At 41.4% G+C, this 13,862-nt stretch overlaps 1 protein-coding gene across 2 annotated transcripts in view; it reads left to right on the top strand.

Annotated features, from left to right (window-relative positions):
• The window catches only part of SNX13 (sorting nexin 13), a 140,084-nt gene that overhangs the window by 117,904 nt on the left and 8,318 nt on the right, over nucleotides 1–13,862 (top strand). For both annotated transcript variants that reach the window (XM_073581437.1, XM_073581438.1), the window contains exons 21-25: nucleotides 3,127–3,288; nucleotides 4,550–4,621; nucleotides 6,274–6,419; nucleotides 7,027–7,095; nucleotides 12,718–12,830. In XM_073581437.1, coding sequence (XP_073437538.1) covers nucleotides 3,127–3,288; nucleotides 4,550–4,621; nucleotides 6,274–6,419; nucleotides 7,027–7,095; nucleotides 12,718–12,830 — 562 coding nt within the window. The remainder of the gene's footprint in view (nucleotides 1–3,126; nucleotides 3,289–4,549; nucleotides 4,622–6,273; nucleotides 6,420–7,026; nucleotides 7,096–12,717; nucleotides 12,831–13,862) is intronic.

The raw sequence follows: 13,862 nt of genomic DNA, 5'->3' as shown, positions 1-13,862 counted from the left end.
TCTGCCGGTGTCTAATTACAGGGCCAATTTGCCTCTACCGCCATAACTACTGCTGCCTTGCTCCTCTGCCGGTGTCTAATTACAGGGCCAATTTGCCTCTACCGCCATAACTACTGCTGCCTTGCTCCTCTGCCGGTGTCTAATTACAGGGCCAATTTGCTTCTACTGCCATAACTACTGCTGCCTTGCTCCTCTGCCGGTGTCTAATTTACAGGGCCAATTTGCCTCTACCGCCATAACTACTGCTGCCTTGCTCCTCTGCCGGTGTCTAATTACAGGATCAATTTGCCTCTACCGTCATAAGTACTGCTGCCTTGCTCCTCGCGAGATTTCGCCGACGCCATTTTGGATCCCGACGTCGTCCACGCCGGCGACATGTTCTTCCGGCGACGCTATCTTGACTATCGCGGGATTTCACGATACTCAAGATGGCGTCGCCGCAAGAACATGTCGCCGGCGTGGACAACGTCTGGATCCAGGATGGCGCCGGCGGAAGAAGATGTCGGGGATCGTGGAGCAGCGGCGATGACGGAGTGAGTATGAGAGACGGAGTGAGAGAAGGGGTCGTATGTGGAGTGAAAGAGTGAGTGGAGATGGTGAAAGGTGAGAGGAGTGTGTGTGTTGAGGGTTAGCATCACACCTCTTGCCATGTTATCGCATCCTCCCGATGCGATAGCATCGGGCCATAATCTAGTATATATATAATATAGCTAGAGTCAGTGCTGACAAGGTTGGAATGGCGCAGTTGTGGGGGGTGAGTTTGTGGGGTTTTCTTTTTACACTGTGTTCCAAATTATTATGCAAAAAATATTTCCTCATATTTTCTCTAAATTACCTATATGAATTGCAGTCATTGTTATTTTCCAGTCATCTAACATTCTAGTATAATTGCAATGTTTTTGAACAAACTGCCTATGAAAACAGTATATTTTTAAAAATAAGAAACACTCAAAATGCATGTTCCAAATTATTATGCACAGCAGAGTTTTCAACCTTTTTATTTTGAGCAAAAAAATGGTCAATTGTGAAATTATAAGCATTATCAGCTTATTACAAAATGAAATCAAACAGTTTTCAAGTCAAAACTTTATTCTAGGTGATGTTACATTTGCACATAGGACCCCTTGTTCGAAAGAAGCTTCTAAACTCTCTCGTCCATTGAATTTGTCAGTTTTTGGATGGTTTGTGCTTCAATTGTTTTGCATGTGGACAGAATACCCTCCCAGAGCTGTTGCTTAGATGTGAACTGCCTCCCGCCATCATAGACACTCCTTTTTGATGATGCTCCAGATGTTCTCAATGGGGTTGAGGTCAGGGGAAGATGGTGGCCACACCATCAGTTTGTCCTCTTTTATGCCCATAGCAGCCAGAAATGCAGCTGTGTTATTTGCAGCATGAGACGGTGCATTATCATGCATGAAAATGATCTTGCTGCGGAAAGCACGGTTCTTCCTCTTGAACCATGGCAGGAAGTGCTGTTTTAGAAACTCCACATAGATTATGGAGTTCATCTTTACCCCTTCAGGGATCCTAAAGGGGCCGACAATCTCTCTCCCCATGTTTCCAGCCCAAAACATTACTCCACCTCTTCCTTGTTGGCGCCTTAGCCGTGTTTTCATGGGGTGTCCATCAACCAGCCATCCTCCACTCCATCCATCTGGACCATCGAGCGTTGCACGGCACTCATCGGTGAACAAAACAGTTTGGCCCACTGGAGCCGTTTCTGCTTGTGTGCAGTGGATAGAGGTGGTCGACAGGATGGCTTACGCACAGCTGCAAACCTCTGAAGGACCCTGCATCTTGTTCGGGGGACGTTGGAGGCACCAGCAGCTTCAAAAACTTGTCTGCTGCTATGACAAGGCATTTTTGCAGCTGCTCTTTTAACCTGACGCAATTGCCTGTTGGAAAGAGTCCTCAATCTTTCCTTATCAGCACGCACACGTGTGTGCTGGGAATCAGCTACATACTTCTTGATTGTGCGATGATCACGATGAAGTGTCTTGGCAATGTTGATTGTAGTCATGCTTTGACCTAAATACTCCACAATTTGTTGCTTCTCAGCAGCCGACACATCCTTTTTCTTTCCCATTTTGGCAAAAAATGTAGGCTGCTTAATAATGTGGAACAGCCTTCTTAAGTAGTCTTGCCTTTATTTGGACACACCTGCCAAACTAATCTGCACAGGTATCTGCAATTGCTTTCAGTGTTATAAAGAGCCCTGACACACATCACCATCAATGAGTTTAAATGGCAAACAAAAAAATTCTAACCTTATCACTCCTACACTCTTTTTGCATAATAATTTGGAACACAGTGTATGTAAGGCACCGATGCATTTATGGAGGGGTCGTCCAAGTAGTAGACAACCTCTTTAGTTGCTTTGGTCCTGATGTGAAATGGCAGCAATTCTGCGGCATCTGGAAAGGATATCTTCTCTGGAGAGCTGTTCTTTAGAAGGGTTGACACTTGCTCTGACTGAAATTGTACTGAATTGTGGTTTAGTTAGAGAGTATCTGTAATTTACCTTATACAACTTTGCTAATGGGTCTAAATGTGTTTGAGATTTGTAGTAGGCAAAGAAAATACTGCTGAGGACATCAATAAATGACTGAGCTGTAATTCTATTGTAATGGTTAACCCCCTTTCTGTACATGTATGGCAGATGTCAGGTGCGCATGTGTAGAGCCGAACTGAGCCCGCAGTATACACAGCAGGTGCTGGCTGTGCTAGACAGCCAGCACTCGGCAGCAACCCATCACTTGTGGGTGACCACCTAGACGCCACTATCAATTGGGACTAAGTTTTCTCACCATCATCCAGCACTCGATCCCAGAGTACCTGTGGGTTACCATGATAGACGGGGAGGTGATCAAATATTCATATGCACCCCAAAATATTAACATTAAAAATTAGGGCTCGCTGCTTTTTTTAAAATAATATAATATTATATATAATAATTTTTTTTTAATTCTTTGAAGATATTTTTCTTTTAGAAGCCTGGCATCACCATCTCCATGGTACAGTGGCCCTTTAATATTCATGCGTTCTGTCTACACCAATTCCAGGTGAATTGACAGCAGCAAAGTTTTTACCACTAATGTTGGCTTCCTATATTTTCCCTTGTAGATGGATACAATTGTAAATCCACTGCGCAATTCAATGAGAAATGTCTCCAATGCCGTGAAATCCATTCCAGACAGCTTAGCTGAAGGGATGAATAAGATGTCTGACAACGTGGGCAAAATGTCAGAAAAAATCGGACAAGATCTAAAGCAATCTCTTTTTAAGGTCTGTTCCTTCTTTGGTTGTTGTAAAATTATATCATATACGACAAGAACACTCCAGACAGATGCCGTGTGAGGGGCGAGCGATTCATGCACATGCTTTTATTATTGATGTTCATGTTCTGATAGTTTCAGCCTTCCTTCTTATTTTATAATCAGTCCTAAAGTTGTCCAAAATGTAACAGTTCCGATCAGAAATGGATAAATAGCTAATTGTCCTGTGCACAAGGCTATTGATCTAAACGATCTAGCACATCATTAACTTGGCCCTGGCACTGCAGGTTCGCTATAGGGAGAAAGATAAAAAATATATATTTGGATATAGAAAATTGTTTACATTTTTTGTCTCTTGTATATTATAACTTTTTTCATATATCCCCCTAGCCAATCCTGCAGCGCCAGATGGTGTGCTAAATAGTTAATATTAATTGGTTTGTTTATGGGACTCTCAGTCAATTATCCATTTTGATAAGAATTGTCATATAAAAAAAAATAATACATATTAGTAGATAAAGATGATTAATCCTTTTTTATGGTCTTTTAATCTGTTTTTTTTTTTTTTTAATGCTAATGATAAATACAAAAACAGTACTTGGGATGGTTAAAAAATATGCAACTTCAAAATATTACCATAATCAAAAAATAAAATTTCAACTCCATTGTATTAACGAAATGCTAAAGCATTCTATACGCGCCCTTGCCCATCTAGTCATGTGTCCGTATTACAGACAATGTTACAGCCAAATTTACAGAAATTTGTCGTCATTCATGTATTTTCAGTCACTCCTTAAGGCTGCGTGCCCACGATCAGGAATTGCTGCGGGTTTGATTATCCGTATTTGTGCAGCGTCAAACCCACAGAGGCCAGATGTTACAGCATAGTGGATGGGATTTCAAGAAATCCAATGTCCACTATGCGTCCACAGACCCCTGCGCATCACCCGCAGAGATGGAAGTGTGGCGCGTGTCTCCAGACCGCAGCATGTTGAATCATCGTACGGAGACGCCAGTCTCTGCAAGAGAAATGACATCAATAGAATGTGTTGGACGCGGTGAATCCGCACGGTTCAGTGATCACATGCGGAGTCGCCTGCATTCAATAGAAGGCAGCGCTTTGGACACAGTGAACATGCGCTGCTACTACCGGATCGTGGGAACATACCGTCATAGGTGAAGCATACTATCTAAGGGCAAAGGAAACTGTAAAAATTGCAATTCTGGATAATTTTTTTTTTTTCTTTTAATTTATTTCTTCTTCCATTAAGGCTCCAATCCTCGTACCAAAGCCTGAGTCCGATCCTGAACATTGCCGAGTGTCAGCACAGCTGGATGACAATGTGAGCACCTAGTCACTTAGAACATGTACAGTGGAATTAGTTGCTGTAGGGTATATTTTAATACTCCGCAATATTGAAATTGGTCCTTCCAAGAAGGAAAAGTCAGTTATGTAAATCGCAGAATGAATATACATGTTAATGATATGGAAATGATGAGAAAATGAAATCAGAATTTTCAAAACATCTCATATTTTGTCAGAATCAAGTATGAGTGCCACGCTCAGAAGTTTCCACACTTGTACGGCTTGGCTGCTGTAAATGAGGTAATGGTTATCTGAGGAATGTTCTGCAATGCAGATTACACCATGCAGTAATTACGGGAGGAGGCCAGGTGTGAAGTTCTGTAGTGAAGACCTAGTGTGGCATGAGTCCTTCTTTTGTCTTGGGTGCATTGATAACTGGAGATTGGTCTGGAGACCTCATGGGCAATACCATGAAGACTGTGACGAGGAAATAACTTGCCATTTCTACTCCTGGGATTATGTTGTGGGATGGCATATAATGTATGGTAACAAACCCCCTAGTCATTATTCTTCTAGTCTTTAAAGGGAACCTTTCAGCCTCCTTTTGTTTTTTGTTTTTATACACATATGGAAGCATTGGTATGGCTGTATAGATGCATGGTGCCCAATAAGAAATGTACTTCTATTTGTGTACATTTAATGTGCCAGTCATGAAAAAAATTAGGCTGGAAGTGCATTGGAAGCAGGTTAAAATCATGTAAAAACTTTTGACAATCTGACAAGTTCCCTATAGCGTGGATTAACATTTTCGGCCGTATGTTTGATCAGTTCTCTTGTGGTCACTTGTAGTTTTAATCCTCCAGATGTTTTTGTTGAGTCCAATATTCACATTATATTGCATAAAGATAATTGACGTTGGCTGACTGGTAAGATTACCGACACTTGGGATTTGCCTCCACCATTTATTCCTAGCTTGCAACTTTAGAAAATATAGTGTGTGCCTCCAGAAGTCCAGGCTGCTAAAGATGTATAACGGATAAAACAACCTTGAAGGTTCTCCACTTGGGATAGGAAATCTTTTATCTTTGCCTTGAACTTACAGCCCAAAGATTATTGGTAATTATATGGGTATAGGTCATCGTCATAAATCTGCACCTGTCCTCCTCTGTGAATTTTTATATGTCACATGAAAGCATTCCAGTGTGTCTTCCTAAACATCCCTGTGTTACCAGCACATTGATAAATGCCTTTGTATTAAGTACTTTGGATTGCTTCGTCATGGCTGTAAAAGGGTCAGGTGCGTCACATCGTGCTCAGAGTTCCCATCTTTTCTGTACTTGTTGCCTACTGTGTACACTGCCGAATTCCCAGAGATCTTTCAGTTTGGTGTTTTTCCAAATATTTCATGTAACTTGTTTTATAACGTGTCTTCTCTAAAATGTTCCTATTGTTGTACACCAGAGATCACTAGAATAGGGCGTCACATACCGCAATCCATCATGGTTATTGCCGCATTTAAGAAAAAAAAAAAGGGGGATAAGTAAATTAAAGATTGTGGAAAGTTTCTATTGGTTAATTGGACTAAATGAAGCTATGTTGTACCTGTAATTTCTTGTATAAGATGACTTGCTATCGACAGTCGTAATTGAATGTCTTAACTGAGAAATCCCATAAATCTCGTCCTGTTAGGTTGATGACAATATCCCTCTCCGTGTAATGCTTTTGCTCATGGATGAAGTCTTTGACCTGAAGGAGAGAAATCAGTGGTTAAGAAGACAAATCACCAGCCTTCTCCAGCAGCTCATTAGAGCAACATATGGAGACACAATTAATAGGTAAATGCTTCGTACATACTCTGTGGGAAAGATCCTTTGTCATGAGAATAAATGTTTTTTTCTTCTGTAGCTATAAACTAAAGGCCTCCGTACACGAGATTATAGTTGGCAGAACCGCCTGACCATCTTCTGTGTTTGGAGCCCCCCCTCCCCCCACACCACTCCAAATTGTCCCACACCGAGTATATCAGATCTGAGAAGGGTCTGACACTAGAAGTCGGCAAACAGACTTGCAGCCCAAATTCCAACCCCTGGTCTAGTCCTTTGTTGCAACCAGATTTTACGGAGTTCCGCTGCTGCAAATCTGTGGGCGGTAACTTGAGGTCTAAACCGGGTACTGCAGTTTTTTTTATTTTTTACTTTCTTAACTCTGTTAGGCCTGTTATTTTCAACACACTACCTTGATTTTCTGGGAAATAAGCTGCTGCCATAGTTGTGTGGCAGAGGCTTCCTCCCCTACAATGTCTGAGAACATGTGAATGGGGGGTAGAAGTCGACTGAGAGAGTTGACGGTCAGCCGTTTGACAAAGACCTGCCTCATGGTAAAAGTGGCCGGAAGGGTTAGATGTCACATGAATATATTTATTTTTTTTCTCTTGGCTACTAGAAAAATAGTTGATCATGTGGAGTCCATGACGTCACCTGACCAAGTAGCAGATCATGTCAAGCACTTCAGGTATGTCATCTACAAAGCTATATACATATATAATAATATAAAGCATGCAGGTCTAAAGCTATATACATGTGTAATAAGCCAGGTGTGTGTGTATATATATATATATATATATATATATATATATATATATATATACACACACTCTCACTCTCTCTCTCTCTCTCTCTCTATCTATCTATCTATCTATCTATCTATCTCTCTCTCTCTCTATATATAGTACAGACCATACGTTTGGACCAGGGCTGTGGAGTCGGTAAGCCAAACCTGCGACTCCGACTCCTCAATTTCCCTTACACCGACTCCGACTCCGACTCCCACACGTATTGCTTATATTTAAGTGAAAAATTTATTGTAGTACAATGTGAACCTCAGACATTTAATCATTTTTATGATCCAATAATCAAGATGTTTAGATAGAACAGAATATATATTGGTGTACTACCCGGTTTTCATTCTTTTTGGTACAGATACGATATGGATAGACAGATATGGATAAATGGATATATAGAGCAGATTTCTAATCTGCTTTTGCTATTGAAAACATTATCTATGAGCTCAAAAACCTTTCAGGTGATGCAGTTTTTTAAAAAGATGATCAGCTTTTGCAGCTGAAAAACGTATCCTCAAAAAACACAGGAAAAACGTTGTGTGTGAATGTAGCCTTAGATCAGGAATATAACAGCCATTTATAGGACATTTCATAACTTTCCCAAACTCCTATGAAAAAATATTCAGCACATCCCTCATTGAATTACTGTACCCAATTTATTATATATTTTAGGAGTCGGAGTCGGTCCATTTTATACCAACTCCGACTCCGACTCCACCAAAATGAGCTCCGACTCCGACTCCACAGCCCTGGTTTGGACACACCTTCTCATTCAAAGAGTTTTCTTTATTTTCCTAACTATGAAAATTGTAGATTCACTCTGAAAGCATCAAAACTATGAATTTACACATGTGGAATTATATAATTAACAAAGTGTGAACCAACTGAAAATACTGTATGTCTTATATTCTAGGTTCTTCAAAGTAGCCACCGTTTGCTTTGATTACTGCTTTGCACACTCTTGGCATTCTCTTGATGAGCTTCAAGAGGTAGTCACCGGAAGTGGTTTTCACTTCACAGGTGTGCTCTGTCAGGTTTAATAAGTGGAATTTCTTGCCTTCTAAATGGGATTGGGACCATCAGTTGTGTTGTGCAGAAGGTGGATACACAGCTGATAGTCCTACTGAATAGACTGTTAGAATTTGTATTATGGCAAGGAAAAAGCAGCTAAGTAAAGAAAAACGAGTGGCCATCATTACTTTAAGAAATGAAGGTCAGTCAGTCTGAAAAATTGGGAAAACTTTGAGAGAGTCCCCAAGTGCAGTGGCAAAAACCATCAAGCGCTACAAAGAAACTGGCTCACATGATGACAGCCAAAGGAAAGGAAGACCAAGAGTCACCTCTGCTGTGGAGGATAAGTTCATCCGAATCACCAGCCTCAGAAATCGCAGGTTAACAGCAGCTCAGATTAGAGACCAGGTCAATGCCACACAGAGTTCTAGCAGCAGACACATCTCTACAACAACTGCTAAGAGGAGACTTTGTGCAGCAGGCCTTCATGGTAAAATAACTGCTAGGAAACCACTGCTAAGGACAGGCAACAAGCAGAAGAGAATTGTTTGGGCTAAACACAAGGAATGGACATTACACAAGTGGAAATCTGTGCTTTGGTCTGATGAGTCCAAATTTGGAAACTTTGGTTCCAAACACCGTGTCTTTGTGCGACGCAGAAAAGGTGAACGGATGGACTCTACATGCCTGGTTCCCACCGTGAAGCATGGAGGAGGAGGTGTGATGGTGTGGGGGTGCTTTGCTGGTGACACTTGGGGATTTATTCAAAATTGAAGGCATACTGAACCAGCATGGCTACCACAGCATCTTGCAATGGCATGCTATTCCATCCGGTTTGCATTTAGTGGGAGCATAATTTATTATTCAACAGGACAATGACCCCAAACACACCTCCAGGCTGTGTAAGGCTTGCTATTTGACCAAGGAGCAGAGTGATGGGGTGCTACGCCAAATGATCTGACCTTCACAGTCACCAGACCTAAACCCAATCGAGATGGTTTGGGGTGAGCTGGACCGCAGAGTGAAGGCAAATGGGCCAACAAGTGCTAAGCATCTCTGGGAACTCCTTCAAGACTGTTGGAAGACCATTTCCGGTGATTATCTCTTGAAGTTCATCAAGAGAATGCCGAGAGTGTGCAAAGCAGAAATCAAAGCAAATGGTGGCTACTTTGAAGAATCTAGAATATAAGACATATTTTCAGTTGGTTCACACTTTTTGTTAATTATACAATTCCACATGCGTTAATTCATTGTATTGATGCCTTCAGAGTGAATCTTCAATTTTCATTGTCATGAAAATAAAGAAAACTCTTTGAATGAGAACGTGTGTCCAAACTTTTGGTCTGTACCGTGTGTATGTGTGTGTATATGTATATAATATGTGTATGTATGTGTGTGTATATATATATATATATATATATATATATTTTGTGTGTGTGTGTGTATAGTTTCTCTACATGTCTGGCAGCCATTCCATTCCAGTGTCAGTTGAATTCCAACCAGAGTACACCTCATCCTACTAAATGTGCTTCTGATTAGGTGATAACCTGAACCAAAACTTATTTAATGAAGGAAAGTATAAAAAAAAATAAAAAATCTGCTGTTGTGTTCACAATCCTTTTGCAATAGGACAAGCTGGATGGCAAAACAAGTGCTAGTAATGTCCCAAAACTAATTGAATGAAAAAATAACTTTTAACCATGCCAAAGGATTTGAAAACAATTGTCTTGAATGAAGAAAAGAAGGGCTCAATTCTGGCTTTACTAGCAGAGGGATACAGTGAGTGTCATGTTGCCTCTATCCTTAAAATTTCTTAGATGGCAATCCATTACAACGAGGTCAAGCAGCAGACATTGGGGACAACAAAGCTACACACCGGCAGAGGGCGAAAACGACTCTCCACTGACCTGGATGACAGTCATCTTATTCGAATGTTACTCAGCAACTGCAGGATGACATCAAGTGACCTACAAAAGGAATGGCAGATGGGGTGAAGTGCATGGCAAGGACAATTCATAACAGGCTCATAGAGGCAAGACTCAAGTCATGTAAAGCTAGAAAAAAGCCTTTCATCAGTGAGAAGCAAAGGAGAGCCAGGCTGAAGTTTGCCAAAGACCATAAGGATTGGACCATAGAGGACTGGAGTAAGGTAATCTTCTCTGATGAGTCTAAATTTCAGCTTTGCCCAACACCTGGTCGTCTAATGATTAGACGGAGACTTGGAGAGGCGTACAAGGCACAGTGTCTTGCACCCACTGTGAAATTTGGTGGAGGATCGGTGATGATCTGGAGATGCTTCAGCAAGGCTGGAATTGGACAGGTTAATCTTTGCAAAGGACGTATGAGTCAAGCCACATACAAGATTATCCTGGAAAAACAGTTGATTCCTTCTGCTGAGGCAATGTTCCCCAACTGAGGACTGGTTTTTCCAGCAGGACAATGCACCATGCCACACAGCTAGGTCAATCATTGTGTGGATGAAGGACCACCACATCAAAACTCTGTCATGGGCAGCCCAGTCTCCAGACCTGAACCCCACTGAAAACCTCTGGAATGTAATCAGGAGAAAGATGGATAGTCACAAGCCATTAAACAAAGAACAACTGCTTACATTTTTGTACCAGGAGTGGCATAAGGTCACCCAAAAGCAGTGTGAAAGACTGGTGGAAAGCATGCTACTGTAAGATGCAGGAAAGCTGTGATTAACAATCATGGTTATTCCACAAAATACTGATTTCTGAACTCTGCCTGAATTAAAACATTAGTATTGTTGTTTCTAAATGATTATGAACTTGGTTTCTTAGCATTATTTGAGGCCTGAAAGCGCTGCAGTTTTTTATTTTGATCATTTCTCATTTTTTGAAAATAAATACAAAATTTATTGCTTGGAAATTCGAAGACATGTTGTCAGTAGTTTATAGAATAAAAGAGCAATTTACATTTTACTCAAAAATATACCTATAAAGAGAAAAATCAGACAAACTGAAAATTTTACCCATAATCCTACTTACAAAAGGCTATGGTCACTTCAGCAAACATTTTTAAATATGATTTATCATGGTAGGTACCATGCTAAATAAGAAGTGAGATTTAAGCGTGAGTAAATGAAAAATATAATTTTTATTAATTACCAAATTTAAAACAATGATTAATCCAACATTAAAAAGACAGGGCAAAATGGTCTCCAAATAAGGCCTGTTTCACACATACGTTTTTTGATGTCAGTTGCAATCCGTGAAAATGGCGGAAAACTGAACCGTCACCGTTTTCACACCGTGTGCCGCCGGACCGTTGTTTTGACGGATCCGGCAAAGGCTGAACTTTAAAGGAACCGCTGCCTGAGAGAGAGAGAGTTTTTTTTTTTTTTTTTTCCGGTCCCGGAACGACATTTCAGGGTTAAAAGTGTTCCTGGAGCGAAGCTTCCGCGCAGGCGCAGTTAAAAATAGCGGACCGTCAAGACAAAAAAAAGTTGTAGAGTTCCGTCTCATCTGCCCGGGAGACCATAAAATTTTGGCGGATCCGTCAAAAACCGGGTGTGACGGATGACCGTCAGTCAAGATCCGCCACTAATGTAATCTATGGGGGGAAAAAAACGGATCTGCCCCCTTTTTGGCGGATCCGTTTTTTACGGAAATTGGCGGATTTTGACTGACGCCAAAAAACGGAAGTGTGAAACAGGCCTAAAGGGGGAGGAGGTTTAGATGAATATATTCTTCAGTGTAAAGTGCACAGTGCATAAATAGCCAAAAGGAATAAACCAATTATTTGAGGTCCATGGTACCTAGAAAGCCCTTCAATGTGGCTGGTATTAAACACAGCAACTGCAATAGTTGCTAAATTTAGTGACAAAAGTGCGCAGCAAGGAATTGTAATTAAAGTTATCCAAAAAGTTTGATATGAATTACCTGTATCTGGCATCGGGAGTGCAGGACAGACACTGCGGGGCTTGTGCACAGGATGGTGGGTGCTGGTGACACTCCCCCCTACCTTGCTGCACACTGGGCTTTTTATAAGGGACATTTGATCACAATTTTCATTGTCTTTCAACACTGCTTTCCTTGCCATAATTGGTCCTTCCTTCCCCTTATATTAGAAATAGGCTGCATTTCTATAGTGCCTTTTGCACTTCTGTAATCATTGTTTTAAATTTAGTAATTAATAAAAATTATATTTTTAATTCACTCACGCTTTCACCTCACTTCTTATTTCTCATGGTACCTACCTTGATAAATCATGTTTTAAAACTGAACATTTTGCAGTGGTCTCTTAATTTTTGCCAGAGATGTATATTTGTGTGTGTGTGTGTAATTGTTATATAGTGTGTGTATGTATATTTTTTTTCTTTATTCCTAAGCTACCGTATGTTTAGCTTATAATGTTAAAACCTTTGCAGTAAACGGAATATTTCGAGCTCCTTGCATAACAACAATTTTCTCTATTTGCATGGTACAAATATTTTTAGATAAGCTCAGCTACATAACTAATTGATGCGTTGATTGCAGAGACTCATTTTGGCCTAATGGGATATTGGCAGAGACTGCTCCTCGCAGAGACAGAAGCATACGAATGCGTACGAGAGTTGCTGCAAAAACGAAGCTGCTGGAAATTATGCCAGGTAGTATAAGGCATGTTTGTATGTAATGCACGTCAAGTGTTGGACAGAGGTATTCTTTTTATGAACAATTATTGATTTAGATGGTCCCACATAGTTCTCCGGCAGTATAATGTGCCCCACATAGTACTCCGTGCAGTATAATGGGCCACATATTATCCCCCGTGCAGTATAATGTGCCCCACATAGTACTCCGTGCAGTATAATGGGCCCCATGTTGTCCCCCATGCAGTAAAATGGGCCCCATGTTGTCCCCCATGCAGTATAATGGGCCCCATATGGTCCCCCATACAGTATAACGTGCCCTACATAATACACCGTGCAGTATAATGTGCCCCATATTATCCCCCGTGCAGTATAATGTGCCCCACATAGTACTCCGTGCAGTATAATGGGTCCGATGTTGTCCCCCTTGCAGTATAATGTGCCCCATATTGTCCCCCTGTTCAGTATACTGGGCCCCACATTGGCCTCCATGCAGTATACCGGGCCCCACATTGGCCTCCATGCAGTATAATGTGCCCCACATAGTACTCCGTGCAGTATAATGGGCCCGATGTTGTCCCCCATGCAGTATAATGGGCCCCATATTGTCCCCCTGTGCAGTATACTGGGCCCCACATTGGCCTCCATGCAGTATAATGTGCCCACATAGTACTCCGTGCAGTATAATGGGCCCGATGTTGTCCCCCATGCAGTATAATGGGCCCCATATTGTCCCCCTGTGCAGTATACTGGGCCCCACATTGGCCTCCATGCAGTATACTGGGCCCCACATTGGCCTCCATGCAGTATACTGGGCCCCACATTGGCCTTCATGCAGTATAATGGGCCCCACATAGTTCCCAGTGTCACAAGTTAAATAAAGTCACCACAAGGGCCAGATTTAGCCAACGTTGTGTCTTATTGACATTAAGACATGTTTGTCTTGGTAGAAGGTTTCTTTTAAATGTCTTGTACTCCGGAGCTCTGCAAAGACATATACTAGTCTGAAAAGGAAGAACATCATGCCCTGCATTCCCCACATAGGGTGCA

Source organism: Dendrobates tinctorius, unplaced genomic scaffold (assembly GCF_039654945.1).
Source record: "Dendrobates tinctorius isolate UK_male_01 unplaced genomic scaffold, ASM3965494v1 ptg000070l, whole genome shotgun sequence".
NCBI classification, from domain to species: Eukaryota; Metazoa; Chordata; class Amphibia; order Anura; family Dendrobatidae; genus Dendrobates; species Dendrobates tinctorius.
This window is presented reverse-complemented; position numbering and strand designations above follow the sequence as displayed.